The 18,521-nt window shown below is 34.7% G+C and overlaps 1 protein-coding gene across 5 annotated transcripts in view; it reads right to left on the reverse strand.

Moving 5' to 3' along the window:
• FSTL5 (follistatin like 5) overlaps positions 1–18,521 on the reverse strand; it is a 773,228-nt gene that overhangs the window by 490,607 nt on the left and 264,100 nt on the right. For all 5 annotated transcript variants that reach the window (XM_007184135.3, XM_007184134.2, XM_028167007.2 and 2 more), the window contains one exon: positions 14,881–15,129. In XM_007184135.3, coding sequence (XP_007184197.2) covers positions 14,881–15,129 — 249 coding nt within the window. The remainder of the gene's footprint in view (positions 1–14,880; positions 15,130–18,521) is intronic.

Genomic DNA, 18,521 nt, shown 5'->3' on the forward strand with positions numbered 1-18,521 from the left:
TAGGGAGAGTGAGAAAAAGGATGCCTAAGGTATGGATCCTGTGAAACCTAGATTGTGACGAAGACTGCATTCTGCTTGGTGTATTTAAGAGCATTTGGGGTGTTCTGAGAAGGAGAGCAACATAATCTTATTTGTCTTCTATAAATTTCATTCTAATCTTTGAAATAGATATGTAGTTAGAAAAAAAGAAAAACTAGCATAAGACTGGGTTTACATCAATTAAACCTCAAATAAAGATGAGTATCTATGTGCAACATTTTCAATCTTTTTCTTCTTAATTTCTTTATCTAAATATACTTTGTTATATGTATTCTGATAAGTTTCATTGTTCAGTTCTTTAAAATACTTACCAACTTAATATTGTTACCAATTATATATTATACATAGCAATATTTTGCCTAGTTTCAATAAGTTTAATGAAGATCGCAACTACATAAAAACACTTTGTAGGGACTTCCCTGGCTGTCCAGTGGTTAAGATTCCACACTTCCACTGCAGGGGGCGCCCGTTCCATCCCTGGTTGGGGAACTAAGATCCTGCAGGCCTTGTGGTGTAGCCAAAAAATAAAATAAACACTCTGTAAAATCAATTTAATATGTAAAATCATATGATATTTAATCTGATAAGTAAACATTTATTCTTTTAATTTCACTAAATGAAGACAGATTCTCTTAGACCTGCTTTTATGTACTAATAATCCTTAGCCAAATTAACTTTCTTAGTAGTACAGCCATTGAGACAGGTGTTTTATATTTTAAATGATCAGGCAAGGGAACATACAGATATTTAAATAATAGACAAAGGCAATAGGGCTAAGTTGGAATGTAGTAGTGTTTCTCTTTATTTTCTTCATCTTCTGTGAATTTGTGTCATTAAAGATGAAAGGAATTAAAATGTAAAGCTTTATAAAAATAATTTCCCAAAGAATATTTTTTGTGGATATATTTAATCCTTGCTACTCTCATATCTGCTATCCTACCTTTTGCTAGCTTTCCCACCAATATTAAGACTTTGATAAGTGCTTTTAGATATTTGAAGGGTGATGTCTAATTAATCATCAAAGTCAGGCTACTCACCCTAGTAACAGTTGACAGTAGACTATATAAAACACCTTATCAGATTTTTATTGTGGGATTTTTTAATAGGTGTTATTCCTACAGGATATAAAACCCCAAGCTCTAACACTTATTTTTTCATGAACTTCATTCATTTTGTTTGATCAGGTTATTAAGTCTTCTATAAGTTTCTCTTATTTTATGTACCACCACTTTTAACAAAGTTTAAAGGATGTTATTGATGTGACTGGCCCCAAGGGTTCTATTCAAATATAATTTTCATATCCTTCTGGCATAAAGAGATAATTTTTAAAAACCTTTCTTTTCTAGACCCCTCAAAAACTATTACACCTTGTCCCATAAAAATAAGAAAAATGAGGAACACTTTTTTCATTCATTTCTTCAATTTTTATTACTTGAAACCATCCTTTCATTTTTTTCTCTACCGCTATTCCTAAGTGTAAATTATTAAAACATCCTTGTTATAACTATTTTATAATTTTAGTAGAATGCATTTTTTTAACAATTGCTGACATACAACATAAATCTTAGGTATCTCAAGACTTTTAAAAATAATTCTTATCAAAAGCCTGATAGCTCAATTATTGAAGTCACATTGGATTTTCCCCGAAATTAGACATTGATATTTCACTGAGGATACATGGAGCATTTTTAGTGCTTAGTTATAGACAATAAGACCCTCTTGGGGAAATAGTACGTGGATTTTCCAAAGTATATTTAGTCTTTTTTCTCCAAAAGCACACGATGCATAGATCAATCACTAATTAACAGAAATTCAGGTACTTCGTGTCCTCGGCCACCCAAATGCTTTCTGTGTTACTCTGGGCCCCTCCTTTATCTTCCAAGTCTCCAGTCTTTCCTTCAATCATGTAAAGACTGAAGGTAAACGGCAACATTATGACAAAGACAGAAACAGTATTACTAGAAAAAATCAAGAGCCGAGCTCATGGGAGAAAATCAGGGCAAAGAAAAATTTCCTGTATATCGCAAAATGCATTAGAATAGTCCTATAAGAAAAAAAAAAAAAAAAAAACTTCTTTTTTCTATAATCTCAAATTCTAAAACTTTAAGAAATATGATTTTTTCAACTCCAACTAGGATTTCCAGATTTAACTTAGGTATTCACAAACAAACACAATTCTGATGAATTCTATCACTTCCAAACTTACAGACCTTGGCACATAAATACCAATCCTAGCGTGGATTTGCAGGTGCACAACATAAATGTGGTGATGCCTTGTCTTAAAATAATTAAGGAATCAAGAGGATTGTTTCTTAAGCTAGCTCACAATTTAGTTTATTCAAGTGCTTTAGGATTTGATAATTAGAAATAGGAAGTTTATTTTCTCAAAACTCAATTCATTATTGATTAACGATGAGAGCTAATCGTTTTAAACATCCCATTCATCTTTTTCTCATAAAATGAAACTTATTGTTGAAGCTTTACTTTAGTCTAAATAATTTATGTTAAACAATACTGATAGTGTTCCATTTTTGTAAAATTCCTTTTTCTTAAAGAGTAAGGGTATGTTTGGCATTCAGCAGAAACTAGACAGTAGAAGATGCTCTTTATGCTATCCTTAGAAAAACAAAAACAAAAAAACACACACAAAACACACACATTTTCACATAATAAAGAAAAAAATGTTAATAGTAATAATGATTTGAGTACCAATGCCAACATTAATATACCTGTACATTTTATTGGCTATTTTATGTTAAAAATCGCTGGATCCTCAGCCAGTTAATTATTGAGGCATATCTGTACACACTAATGCCAGTCTTTAAAAAAAACTCATTATTTAATTGTTAAAATGTGTGGGAAAATAGAGATTAGCATTATTATTGTAAATGTTAAAATTTCATATCAATGTGTATATGTATGTACATATATATTACTATTTTAAAATTTATATTTGAATTACTTAATTCTTGCCTACTATTATGAATTTATCACTGGCCCTATCACAGTAACAGGCAGTTGGGTGATATGGTGCCTTAACAAACCCAATATATAAAAATTCACTTTTAATAAACTATGAAAAATTTATCTTTTTTGTCAAGTAATTTTCATTTTACAGGATATATTCCTTCCCATTGTAGTTCCTTTAATTTTTTTTTAAATAATTCAAATTAGACATAATTATCATAGAAATTTTGGTGGACAATAAAATTCAGCTGCAATGCAATTTTTGTGCTGCCAGGTTGCTTGGTCAGGAATTACTGAATTTTGTATGTTTACCTAGAGATGCTACACCATGTCCCAGACGTTCATTCCATGCCCAGGAAAGAGTGTTGAATGGCCTTTTTCTAGAATATGAATATAAAGCAAATGATCCACATTTACTTTGAGAGGAGATTATGATCAAAGTTCATGAATATGTATGATTAAGGTAAAGCAAAAAACCAACAAGACACTTTTTCTTGTGTTTAGGTGAAGGCTCTGGGGATGCACTGGTAGGTACTAATGAAAAATAGAATTTTGACCCTGATGTTCAAAATGAGGGAATCATGGTGTGTCAGGCTGGCAGAGTCCTGGCTGAGATTTACTGACCACAGAGAACAATGAGCAAAGTGCAACCAAGCAGAAAAGAAGGAGAATGGAGAAGTTTCAGAGTGAGGCTTTCTTCAGAGGCAGAAAGTATCTGAGCCTGGAATCTTCTGGGGGACCCACCTTTGGACAATGTTTTAACCTATGATTTTGGCACATGAACTCCCAAATTAGAGCCCAACCTGTGCAAACCTGTGATAACTTCAAAGAGTCAACACTTCCAGAATCCTGAGTCCATATAAGAGATTTTGCGATAGAAGAATGGAAAATAAACTTGAGTTTCCTGAGGATGAGACATAACTAAGTGCCCCAAGAAATGGCAAGAAATCAACCAGAGTGAAATCCTATGAATGCTCACTGATATCACGAATAACAACCAGAGTTCCTTCTGTATTACTAGTTGCTCGTGAAGAGACTGCCCAGCATGCAAGAGTAGGAAAAGGACAGCAGCAGACAAAGACAAAGAGATCTGGGTCAAGTACTTTGGTGAAAAGAAGATAGGTTTTTGAAATAGCTAAAGGCTCTAGCTCAAATTGATCCATTCACTCTAATCTGATTGGAAATAAGGTTGGAATAGAGCTTGCTTTTTATGCACTTAACACTTTGGTCCTCCTGGGCTTTTCTTAAGAAACAGGGTCAAGAGATTGGGTTGTAAATGGGGGCAATGCCTTGGCCTCTTCCTAAAGCCACAGTGCAATGACTTATTTCTCTCAAGGTCACTGGTTTCCAGTCTCAGAGGGCAATGGGATGGTCCATGTTGGGACAGGGGAGTGAGGAGGGCTGGGAGAGGGGTGAGGTGAAAAGAGGCTTTGCCTCTGAGTAACAAACCATTTTCTTTATCTGCAAGTAAAATTTCCAAATATTTAGGATGACCTAGAGTCAAACACAGCAACCTGTTTCTCTCTACTGCTTGTAAGATAATGTCTCGATGTCTAAATATGATTTTTGCTTATTTATTAATTTATTTTGTGTAGTATTCTGATGGTGAAATAATTAGAATTCCACAGAAAGGACATGGCATCATCCTTCTCTCATATATTTGAAGATATGTTTAAATGAAACTCCACGCCTGCTGCTTCCAGTAGATGTAGACACAGCAGTAACAAATATATACAGGAGTCGGTGTGCAGGTTTACTGTGGAATTAATGAACAAAGCTGTCGCTATGTTGTATACGAGCTGTTTCTGAGCTATGGAGAGCGTGCCAACGTGTCATGTAAATGTTTCCACTTCCTAAGATTTTTAAAGGCCAAAACATGTGCTGTATTATTCAAACATATTTTTCTTCAGGAGTTGAAAGTAATTTTGACAAAATTTAATTAAACTCCAACCTCACTCTTATGTTTTGTAGAATGCCATCATAGCTAAATGCCATAGTTATTATTCCGAGTACTGGAAAACACACCCAATACCAACCAGCATGTTCTTTTCTATTTCACCAAAAGTGCAGTTGATGTGGGCCTATTAGTATCTTTCAAGTGAAAAATTAAACAATGATCACTTATATTGTCTATATAATTAATTTACACCCACGTATCTGTTTTGAAAATAAGTAAATCTGGGGATCCAAAAAATGAATTATGGGTTTTGATAAGGCATGGAAACTCCACTCAAAGCTAGAGCTCTAATGTCAATATTCTGTGCTTGTTTGGGAGTAGATGGACATCCAGTGACTAGATAGATACAATGCAAATGAGCAGTTCCAAAAATCGTTCTCCTCCTTATAATATTCCCTTAGTCAAAACAGGCCACGCACTACATACAGGACATCAGGTTGTCTGAGTTTTTATACATATGAGTTAGCTTCAGCACACACTACATCACAACACTTTTACTGGTACTCATCTGAAATTCAAGTGAATGACCAGTATCTCCTAGGTTGACAGAGTGAATAGAATAGGTTAAAGATGTGAATTCTTACAAAGGAAGACTCCCCTCTTATTAAAAGAATGGGCAGTGACTTTCAAAGCCACATGAGTTGACATGCGGGATAAGAAGGTGAAATTTGTTCTCAACACGTTCCTTCTGAGTTCGAACTTCCCTGTTGTTTTCTGAATGTGACTGTCTCATTTCTTTCTGAATATTGTTCTCAAGCATCCCTCCTTTCTGCTTTTAATTTGGACCTCATACTCAGTAATAATAAACTGCTAAGAGAAAAAACAAAAACTATATGACCATAAATAATGTTTGGATGTAATGTGACACATATACACTGATAAAAAAATGTTTCACTTAAACAAAGGGTAGATAGGTTGTTTTGACACAGAATGATTTCAGCATATCTGACTATCAGGTACATATGCTAATCTAACATAACATGAGATTTTCTGGCAATGGGGAAAAACATCATTGGGCATTTATCGAATGAACTAGCCACTCATTTCCACTCATTTGGCAAAAGTAAGAACTGTGTCATCTTCATCTTTGGATAGTGCCTTTAAAATGGGTCAGCCACAGGATCAGTTGACAATAAACGATCATCAGCGAACAGTCAAAAAATTATATTTGCTCATGCATACCTATCCATGGTATATATATATGCATATATATTTTCTGTAGATACTTTTATTAATTATAACCTGAAGCCTTTTGACAGGCATGTGACACTTTGAACACTTATAAATTTAATCAAGCATATGTAATATTGTTCCTTTCAATTAATTACACTAATGCTTAATTAGATTCATCAAAAGCTCATGCATCTCTCTCAATTTTTATTAGCGTTTTCTTCCTTTTTAAGAAAAAAATGTTTCAAAAAGTGAATTAGGGCTTCCCTGGTGGTGCAGTGGTTGAGAGTCTGCCTGTCAGTGCAGGGGACACGGGTTTGAGCCCTGGTCCGGGAAGGTCCCACATGCCACGGAGCAACTAAGCCCATGAGCCACAACTTCTGAGCCTGTGCTCTGGAGCCCACAAGCCACACTACTGAAGCCCATGAACCTAGAGCCCATGCTCCGCAACAGGAGAAGCCACCGCAATGAGAGGCCTGTGCATCGCAACAGAGTAGCCCCTGATCTCCACAACTAGAGAAAAGCCCACGTGTAGTAACGGAGACCCAATGCAGCCAAAAATAAATAAATTAAATAAATAAATTTATATAAAAAAAAGTGAATTAAATGTCAAAAACCCTAGAAACATGCACATTAAGCCAATCTATATTCCAATATGATTGGGAGCCAGATGGATTAAAACATATTGAATAAATTAAATGTTTAAATGAAGAAATATTAGATAGAAAATGTTTGAGCTGCCTCAAACTTTCAGATAATTTGCTTAACCAAATAAAGCAGTTTCATTTGTCAAAGTATACCCTCAGCACAATGACTGTTCTCAATAACACTGACTTATAGCTTGCTTATGGAAGTAATAATAAAATGCTATTATCTTAGATATATGTCAAGATAATTGCCCATCCACTTTCTGTTTTTTGAGAGTTATCTGTCAACAGTTTTTTCCTAAATAAAAATAGTTTGTGTATGACACAAATAGTTACACATAATGGTGAGTGCTAGTTCATCAGAGAGATGGAAAGCCATTGAAATAAAATAGCTATTGTAGACTTATATGCTTTCCAAATACTCTGGAAAGGTGTGTCTTGGCTAACTAGTCTAAACAGATTTCATTATTGCAAGTTTTAACTAAGAGGCACAAATGTAAACTGTATGTTAGCATTAGGAAGTTAACCCAAAATATGTAATAGAATTTCCAGGATTTAGAGATGGTTGGGAATCCATTTTGTTCTATACACAGGCTGAGGCAAAAGGTACTCACCAGGAGAGCTCTGGATACAGAGTAGATATGCACAATAAAGCAAAGATAACATAATCATTCTGCCCCTGAGAGAGGTGAAAATATGGCTTTGGACTCTTTCTTCCTATGTAATTCTTTCCTGGAAAAATTAAATCCTGGTTCAACCCCGTTCCTTATCTTCTCAATGCCTTACTCTAAGCAGCTGACTATATTTGTATCAGTAGAAGAATACACAGCCATGGAAGACTACTCTCACTTTAAATTCATGAGCAAAATGTATCGCATGGTTTGTCAGCACTACCCAACACCCTGTTACATCCCCTGGTCTTTTCTCTCTCTTGCCCTGTTTATTGTTTCACAAATTTTTTTCTTTGTTCTCAAATCTCCGAAACTTTCTTCTCTGCCACTTTTAACTCATGCTTCCTTTTAATTTCATTAAGAAATTATAAGCACCCAGATGAGAACCACACACATTTATAGTATGAAATATGTCCAGCTACCGGCACCAGAAAGGGCCTGTTTTTTCCCTTCCTGCTTGTTAACGGTTGAAGAATCCGTGCTCTCATCTAAAGCCAAATCTGGCCCTTGTGCACTGGGTCCCATTCTCTCTAGCTGATCCAAAGGCTCTGCTCTGGCAAGGGCTCCTCTTTCTCTTGCCCCAGAAATTTTCCCTTCTCCGTTTCACTACCCCACTTACATGTCTCCCTTCTGATCACCATATATAGAGGTGAGAGACAAAGACGTAGGGAATCTCTATATGGATCTGCTCCTCTTTAGAGAAGCATTCATCCAGTGAGCTTTCTGTACTTTATCTCTCACTTTCTCAGCTCCTGTTTTCTCTCTTACCAACTCTCACCAAAGTCAAGCTTGGACTTAATCTTTCCAGACCTGTGGTCATTTCCCGATCCTCATCAGACTTGACCTCATCCACATTTATTTCAGCTCACCATTCTGGCCACCATGAAAAACTTTCTTACTTAGCTTCTGTTTATCTATGCTAAGTTTTCCTGCTATATCGCTGTTAACTATGTGTTTGTCTTATTTGTTTGCTTTTCTCCACTTTCAGACTGCTGAAGGTTGTTAAAGTACAGCAAGGTTCTGTCCTCAGCTCTCTTGCTTCCCAGTGTGCACTCATTCATTCTCTAGTTTATCTCAACCATAGAGTTCTTTGGTCTTGACACTTATAATTCTTAAATGTATGTCTCGTGCTCCAAAATCTTCCTTGATTTGCAACGTGATTCCCTCCAAATTTGTTTCTACATAATTCTCTGGATGATAATCACATGCAAAGCTTCTCACTTTTCCTATTTGGCTTTAATTTTTATTATTATCAGGTTTTCAAATGTTCTCTGAAATATCTATAGGAACTCCCTCAGAAAGGATTTTCAAAGTGAAACATAGATCAGACTAATTGAGAATAATTTCCAACTGCATTTTCTAGAACATGGTATCCCCAATTACATACAGTGAATGTAATCAATGGAAAGTTTTTCATTATCTGGTTTTTGCAAAGAAATATCAGAGAGGAAAAATCAACTACATTGAAAAATAATAGTTGTAAAAAATGTTCTTCACTTCGTAAGTTGTAGAAATATCACATTTAACATTTGAGAATCAGATAGTAAGAAAATGAACACCATAAGTGTAGGTGTCAGTGAGAGGTAATGACTGATACAATATTTAAACAGCTTCAAGATAGAATCAAAATTATTTGAACTAATAAATTGTTCTCAATTTTTCTGTCATTGTTGAATACTGTGCTCTATTGATAAATATTCATAAATCCATAGAAAACATGAAATAAAATATTAAAATAAAATATTCTTTTTATAACTTGATCCCCAAAAAATGATAAACATAAAAATGTACAAAAATAAGTTAAGACCATCCATGTATTTGAAAGTTAAATTTAGCTCCTATATGTCACAAAAAGAGGAAAATTTGACAAAAATTAAATACAATAATAAGTCCACTTAGTCTCTAAATTTGTATGGGGGTTGTAGGGGGGTAAAATCACATGGTTATACATCTAACAGATATTCTATTTATAGTATATGGTAAGCAAAATAAGCCTATAATAAGTCAGTGAGAAAGGTGACTATGAGATAGATGTTCAATTACAATCAAGAAACCAATAATAAATATGTTTCTAAACTTGAGTTATTTTTTCCTTTAAGTAGTCTTATTTACAACTGGAAAATTTATTACCTTCAATTTGTTTATTATGATCTGACAGATTTGGTTCTGTAATAATTTGACCAGTCTTTTACACAAGACTGATGTAAAACTAAAAGAAATTATGTGTGACTTCCCAGACTCAAGGGTGAAAATTTATTTCAATCAAGTGTTCACAGTTATTGAAGTTCCAGTCTTTTAAACCCAGTAATTATCTCTTACTAACTTCTTCTTTTGCCCAAGAACTGTGTTAAATACATTATTTAATCCTTACAAATACCACAGTGAGAAACGTTGTTTTTAAATAATAGTCACATGGAAATTACTATAAAAAATAAATTTTTAAAAATCAAAGGCAAGTAAGCTATTATGGTATTAGAGACTTAAGTGGAGTGATTTGAAGCATACATGCACTAAAAGAGAGGCCAGAAGCCCTTGGTTCTTATCCAGGTAGCTTTAACTTACAGTGTGAATGTTGGAATCCATTTAAAAAAATCTTAGGCTTCTTGCCTTCTGGCTTGTTATTATAATGAATTAATAATATAATAGTTGTGAAAGATTTTTTGACATAAATAATACCCAATATTTCTCATTTCTCTCTGATAATATTTTAATACATTTGTTGGGTGGTCCTAACATTTAAATCTTCCTCTTTTGGAGCTTTTCATATTATATGTAAAATCTATAACATATCTACTATCTATAAATGGAAGACAAACATACACTATGTAATGTTTACAAAGTCCTTTACAGAGTTTTCAAAAATCAGGGGAGAAGTAAACATTTGGTATGATTTCAGTAGCAAATAGTGCATTTACAAGTGTACACCTAACAACGATTCCTAAAGTATGCTATATAGTGGGTTATACATAGGATTCTGCAGGTCACAGTTTGATTAGAGAGGAGAGTGACAACAAAACTATATTCTTAACACTGATTAAAATTTCAGTGCAAAATAGATATGAAAAATGAAACACAGCTCAGTTGATTTTGTCATCAAATCAGAAAAAATTAATGTACATCTAATGAAATTCAGGGGACTAATAAAATTGGCTTTGAGGTTGTGGGTACAGGATGCATTCAGAGGAACTGGAACTTCTGAGTGTCAGCATTTTGTCCAAGTTATTAATTTCACCACCAATCTGTAATTCCATTTGGCTAATACTGACTAAAAACAAAATAAAATAGAACAGAACAAACAAACCAACATCTGGGTACCATTTTCCAAAGTTGATATTATCAACATAATTATTTTTCATGAAATGGTAAACAAGTCTGTTTCAACATAAAATAGAAGCTTTACCAACATGCCCTTTCCCCCAAAAAAAGGCAATCTAAAAGCCCAGGTAGATTATCACAGGGCATTTTACTGATCTATTTTAAAATTGGCAGCCCAGTTTTCTAGCCTAAGTTCTAGAAGTTCTGTCTTAAAAAATAATAATAATTAGGAAAGAGAATCAATTAAACATGAAATATGAATGTCTCTCCAGATTATACAAAAGAAAAAGAACACTATGTCAGATCTCATTCAAATAGCACACACATAGCTGTAAAGAAACATATTTCCCAAGTTGTTACTCTTTGTGATGCACATTCAGGTGCACAGAACATTTGCATTTATAGCACTTTTAATCTCAGTGCAGTAAATGGCCAAAGTGTTTCTGTTCAATTGACTTTCTCATAAAAGGTTTAATTCCCTACTCCTCTTGGCAGAGGTTATATCTTGAGTTTCTTACTCCAGCTTACATCTATTCTCTGAGTGTGTAAATTCTGCGGGGTGACCCGGTGTCTGACAGACTGACCCGGTGTCAGGGTGAGAGGACCTTTTATTTGTTATGTGTAACCACATGTATTGCAGCAGTCAGAAAGCCATTTGGGGGCGAGGGATGGGAAATTAAAGCAAAACTCTCATCACAGTGAATAACAAGGCATTGTATAAAATGGAAAGTTTGATTCTATGGTAAAGATCATCATAAAGTATTTGATGCCAATAAACAAATACTATAATATTATATATCCTATTGTAGACAGTTTCTTCATAAATAAATGTGAATAGAAATAAATTAGAAAAAAAATTTGTGTTCACAGATGTATGTTTTCTCTATAGTTTCAGAAATCATAAATCACTAAAGAAAATTCTTAGTGAATTCATGTCAATGTTTATGAGTCAGTAGTAGTAAATGTTGAGTATACAACAGAGACATTTAAATATTTAACACAAATAATAATAAGAAGATATATATAGATGTAGGTTAGATATAAATATAGATATATGTATTGATATAGAGATAAATATAGATATAAATGTTTTTAATCTGGACTCTAATCTTAATTTTAAAATGATGAATAAATATACAGGCTTAATTATAAATACTAAACATAAATCTGATAAATTTATGATATGTGAAACAAATAGGACTTTACTTAAAGTTCAAGTCATTAATGAATAATGCAAATCTTCCTTTCTTTAACTTTTTAAAAGTTTTTGTTATTATTTTTTCAGTACTTTAAAAATTAAACTCTTTTATTTTATGATAATTATATAGTCATCTGCAATTGCAAGAAATAATACAGAGATTCCATGCATCCTTTACTCATTTCTACCAATGGTAATGTTTTACAAAACTATAGTACAGTATCATAAACAAGATATAGTACAATATCATAAACAGGATACCAACTTTGGCCCTATCCACTGATCTTACTCAGATTTTCTGTTTTACTTCTATCCATTTGTGTGTGGGTATGTGTGTTGTGTTCTAGTCAATTTTACCACACATGTAGGTCCCTGTATTCACCACCTTAGCCGAAAAGGTAGGATAATAAAGATATGTGAATATGTTTAAAATTGATTTTAAGGCATTAGTAATCTTTTAAATCAGAAGTTAACAAACCTTTACTGAAAAGATGCAGATAAAGCATTTTTTAGGCTTTGCAGGCCATACTGTCTCTGTTGTAACGACTCAATTCTCCTTTTGTAGCTCAAAAGCACCCAACAACAATTCCTAAACTAATAGTGTGGCCGTATTCCACTTAAACTTTGCTTAAAAAAATAAGCAGTGACCTGGATTTGGCCTATAGGTTCCAGTTTGTGGATTTCTGTAAGGTTTTCATAATCACTTTTTATTATATCTAAAAGTAGAAAAAAAAATTTAAGGAGGAAAACATTCCTGTTATTTTGCTTGTTTTGATTTTTTCTATTTGAAAATATTTAATTAAACATAATTTTTTAGCAGTTCTTGAACATAATATCTTGACTTGCTTCTTCCTTTGGACCATTATTTGAAACAATATAAATTGCTGAAATTCCACAGAAAGAATAATCCACAAGCACAAGAGTTAGTTTTAGCCATCACACTATTAGGCCTTCGACTCCATAGAATCTTCTTTTATGTCCAAAATTTGGCCAATTGCACACTAATAAGACAAGCAATTTATCATTTTATTATATATTATTTACTTCCTTCCTGCTGAAATAAAATCCTCTTATGAGATACATATATATTTATATTAGGTAAAACACCAAAACGAATAAACAAACAGAAGACCCACAAATTCTGAGACCTGGGAAATGTGTTAACCCCTGGTAACTCACCCAGTTAATATAAATTAAATTGTAATACTATGTATGATGACAAAGTATTTTGGAAGCAATCATAGATCTAACAAATATGCTTAGTATGTCTGAAGGACAAAAGATTTTTAAACCATTGTTTCATGAAGTAACTCATAAGGAAGGCAACATTACACGCTATATCCAGTTCATTTATTTCCACGCTGATTTGCATACTGCATTGCATTATGCCTAAGCCTCCAGCAATAGAGCAGAACATTAAATACTCCAGATTTTTTTTCCTCACATGATAATTATCGTATATTTCCATATAATCAATCGGCTGGGCCAAACCTCAACTTTAGAATATAATTCTAAGTTAATGGCATATTATTTGCATAGTTTTATGATACTATACATCAATGGAATAGTAAAATTTTCACTTACCATTTCAGGTCAAAATGACAGAAAAATATTATTTTATGAGTATTAAAGCACAATGTTAATACAGTTAATTTTAGCTATTTATAAGATAGATTAGATAGAAGAGGATAAGAAACAGAACTTGAAACCAAAGCATCTGTTATTCTTTCGGTAAAAGAAAATAATCTAATGTCATCAGTTTCTTCAATACGTGTAATAAAGGTGCACAGATTCACCCTGGTAAAGAAACTATTCTTGTAATTTATCTCATTTATATCAAAGGGCTTCTAGTAGCCACAATGACTACAGAGCCTTCCATCTTAATTCATTTGAAAAGCTGTGTGTCTTTTTTTTAAATTGCCTTGGAAATAATACTTTATTCTACCAAGTTTGGAAAAGAAAACCTAATCGGTGGGCAAATGAACAACATTGTATGTTACCATACATTTAAGCTGAGAATTAAAATATCACATGAGCTTTTAACTGTGAAAATACTTCAGCAACATTCTGAGAGCTAGGGATGTAGAACCAATTGAAGGTTAGAAATCAAGCTGATCACTGACCTGTTTGAATGATGGACGTTCTGTATACTTAACACTTTATAATTTCAGTCTGTGTTATGACTATTAATAAAAAAATATTCTTTCCAGCATAAATAAATAAACAAGAAATAAGTTTATAAATAAATCAAAGGCATTAAAGATGTTTAATGATTTATTTATCCAGCATGTTAAAACAATTTGTCAAATTACTAATTCAGCAGTACTTTTCCATAAACAGTTACCACTGATTTTGAGCACCATGGAAGTAAATACTGCTAACTTTTAAATTTTAAATTATTGTCATCTCAGATTTGGGTTTAGCATGAGTTCATAGTTATTTCAGTGGGCATTTACAGGTTCCACATAATTTGAATTATGTGGTACTAGATGAAGGCATCGTTTTTAATCAGGAAGAAATGAGATGTTCTCACAGCATGGCTTGGCACTCAATCTTCTCCCAATTTCACTCCAGGTACATTTCAATGGGTGGAATTGGCTTGTTGACTGAATTGGCCACTCTGTGTCCCTAAGAAAACTGCCATGATTGGGAAGCCATATGGTGCAATGCTGTGAGCTATATTAAATTCTGAGTCATATTTTGGCCAGCTTTGTTCTCATGACTGAGATTCACAATTGTATCCATGTAAATTTCTATCCACTTGCTGATCACAAGTGTCATTAAGCTCACATTTTTTTCTTTATTTTTTTAGACACTTGCTATATAAAGTGGTGCTAGAGTTTAAACTTAAAGGCACTAGTTGAGAAGATGGAAGAAACAGAGAAAGGTGACACTTTAGGCTCACCCTGTATTTACCTTTGAAGAAGCAGTCTTCATTGTGGACAATGGTAATCTTGTGTTTTTTCAGGCAAGCAGCTCTGTGCACCTCACAGTGGTTTTCATAGAATTCTCCATCAGATCCACACACAGGTTTGTAGTGCTGATTGCAAAGGTCCATGCAGGCACATTCCGCTTGCCCTGTCTCTCTGCTGAGAACACAGTGCCTTCCCAAACCACAGTATTTGTTTTCACAAGATCCCAAAGGGCCATCCTGAATCAGGAATCCTGAGGACAAAGAATAGAAAATCACTTGGATTCATATGTCCAAATAAAATGATGATGTTAAAGTTTAAAGGGAAAAGGAAAAAAATAATCTAAGAGAAATATAATATAATCAGAGTTCAGTTGTTCTCAGTGGAGAAGGGACTTGTATTAGAACCAGCAGGTGAACTTTTTCAAAATACCCTTGACATATTCCCCTTCTTTCCCATTTCTCCTTGAACTCTCACCTCCCTACCCAATGAGTATTGCAGTCCTTAAGGACAAGGGCTCTAAAGTTAAACTGCCTGAACTCAAATTCTCTACCAATTATTAGCTTTATGTCCTTGGATAAATTGTTTCTCTGTGCTAAGTTGTCCTATCTGTAATACGAGGTTGATAGTATAGATGATCTCCTACAGTTGTAAGGAATAGTACATATACTGGTCCACAGAAAGCACAGCCTCGGCACATAGCAAACGTTTAACAAATGTCAACCTTTACATTAGCAGAATTCTGGTAGGAGAAAAGAAATGTATGCATATAATGTAGGAAATAGGAGAGAATAGGAATAAGAAACAGTGTCTTGAAAACTTCTTTCTGGGTTCTAACATCTGATCCTTTCTTGTTTTGACCTTTGCCACTTGGCAATTACTGATTAATTTCATGACTAAATGAACAAATCATGAAGAATTTGATTGTCTTGTTACTTGTTCAGTCTAACAATCTACATTTGCATCAGAAAAGTACAGGTGGATCTAGCAGTCTTGTACTAAAACCAAACTAAGTAACTTCAATACTCAGGCTTTTATAGGTAAATCTGGCTTTTCTTCTTTGAGAACCTTATCTGACTGAAAAGTAAAAAATGTCAGTAAACTGTACATACATACATATATAAATATATATAAATATATATATATATAGAGAGAGAGAGAGAGAAATATATATACATGTATCTCAAGGAATAATATATATTCATATATATACACATGCATAAATGTGTGTGTACATATATTTGCCATTGGTGACACTTATATACTGCAAAAAATAAAGTTTTGAGAGGTTATATACTTAAATTACAGTAATTTTATTAGATACTTAGTGTATATTTTCAGCTGGTTGGTTTAAAACCATCTCCCTACATGATTGCATCATAATGATTAAGAAAATGGTTTCTGATCCAGAGTTTAAATCATAGCTCCACCAGTTACAAACTTCAGGACCTTGGGTGGGTATCTAACATATCTATGACTTAGTTTCCTCATCTGTAAAATAGGACTAATAGTATATATCCTCAAATGTTTATCAAGATTAAAGGGTTTGTGAGGGAGAGATCAAGATGGCAGAGTAGAAGGAGGCTGGGCTCAACTCCCTTCACAAACACATCAAACTACAAATCCTTGTAGAGTGACACTCACTGAAATCTACCTCGGACTAACACAACAGGTCTTCTACACCAAGGCTATAAATAAAGATCCACAGAGCATCTAACAGGAAGGGAGAAAAGTGATCAGGCATGAACCCACACCCCTTGCAGGGGACACAGAAGAGGAATGAATATCACAGGCTTGGCGATTCTCCCTGGGAACAAGGGATTCAAGCTACATATTAGGTGCCCCAGCCTGGGGCGTCCAACACCAGGAAGGTGAGCCCTCTTAGCTGGTTTGAAAACCAGTGGGGCTTACCAGAGGGCTGTAAGAACCCAAGACTCCTTTCTTAAAAGAGCACAGACACAGACTTACTCCCAGTCACATCATGGAGGCAGAAGATTGAAATTCCCTGGGGCTCTGGCCACCCTGCCAGGACATCCTCTGCACACATCCAGCCTGCATGGCCTCCTGCTCCAGCCCATCTTGCTCCGGTGTTACTCCCCACTAAGGCAGAGGCTGTCATTGCCAATGAGACTGCACACATTTTGGAGGGAATGGATCTGGCTGAGACCCCAGCCCAGCCTCTGTCCAGTGTGGAGGTAGACATTGCCAGCTCATGAGTCCCTGTGCACACTTGAGAGTGGACAGGGTCAGTTCAGTGGTGTGACACCACCTCTGCAGCACCAAGCCAGCCTCTAAAGACAGTGGGCACACCAGGGGGGAAAGTGAAACCAGCACAGAAGTGCAGCCCCAAGTACTCAAGCCCTGGCTACATCCCAAATCAAGGTGGAGACTGCCAACACACCTGGGAGAAAGCCAAATACCTCAGGGCTCTTGCTCTAGCCCCTCAAGCCTCAACTCTGCCCCAGATAGGGCAGTAATGGTTATTGAGCATAGACGATGCCCTGACCTTCACCTGGCTCTGGTTGTGGCCCAGTTACACCAGTGCTACCACCCACCAAAGCAGGACAACCAAGGGAAGGACACAGCCTGTGCTCTCTTCAGATCCAGCTCTCCCACCAGAGCCACTGAACATACGCAGAGTGTATAGGGACACTCCCACACAAGGACACACCATCAAGCCTGGGATAGGCAACTGTTTCACCCAGTTTCATAGAGAAAAAGAAAGTTAAACAGAATGAGAAGACAGAGGAATGTATTTCAAATGAAAGAATAACAGCAGTAATCAAAACACTACTGACAACCCTAAATCCAGGACTGGATGACTTCACAGGAGAATTCTACTGAACATGTAAAAAATAGTTAGTACCTATCCTTCTCAAACTATTCCAAAAAAGTGAAGAGGAGGGAACACTCCCAGATTCAGTCTGGGAGGTCACCATTACCCTGATACCACGACAAAATGAAAATTACATGCCAATATTCCTGAAGAATATAGATTGAACAATCCTCAACAAAATAAAAACAAACTCAGTTCAACAATATATAAAAAGGGTCATCCACTATGATCAAGTGGGATTTATTTCAAGGATGCAAGGTTGGTTCATAACTGCAAATCAATGTGATACACCACGTTAAAAGTACAAAGGATAAAAAGCACACAATCATCTTGATAGATACAAAAAAAGCATTTTATCAAATTCAACACACATTCTCCTAAAAATTCTCAACAAAGTGGTATAGAATAAATATTTCTTAAGCATAATAAAGACCATTATGACAAACCCACAGCTAGCCTCATACTCACTGTTAAAACCTTAAAGCTTTTCCTCTAAAATCAGGAACAAGACAAGGATAGCCACTTTCACCATTTCTATTTAACATATTATTTGAAGTCCTAGCCACCAAAATCAAACAAGAAAAAGAATGAAAAGGCATCCAAAGTGAAAGGGAAGACATAAAACTGTAACTATTTGCAGAGGATAGGATACTATAATAGAAAATCCTAAGGTCTCCACCAAAAAACTATTAGAACTAATAAATGAATCCAGTAAAGCTGCAAGATACAAGATAAATATACAGAAATCTGTTGCTTTTTATCCACTAGTAATAAACTATCAAAAAGAGAAAACAAGAAAATAGTCCCAT

Source organism: Balaenoptera acutorostrata, chromosome 5 (assembly GCF_949987535.1).
Source record: "Balaenoptera acutorostrata chromosome 5, mBalAcu1.1, whole genome shotgun sequence".
Taxonomy (NCBI): domain Eukaryota; kingdom Metazoa; phylum Chordata; class Mammalia; order Artiodactyla; family Balaenopteridae; genus Balaenoptera; species Balaenoptera acutorostrata.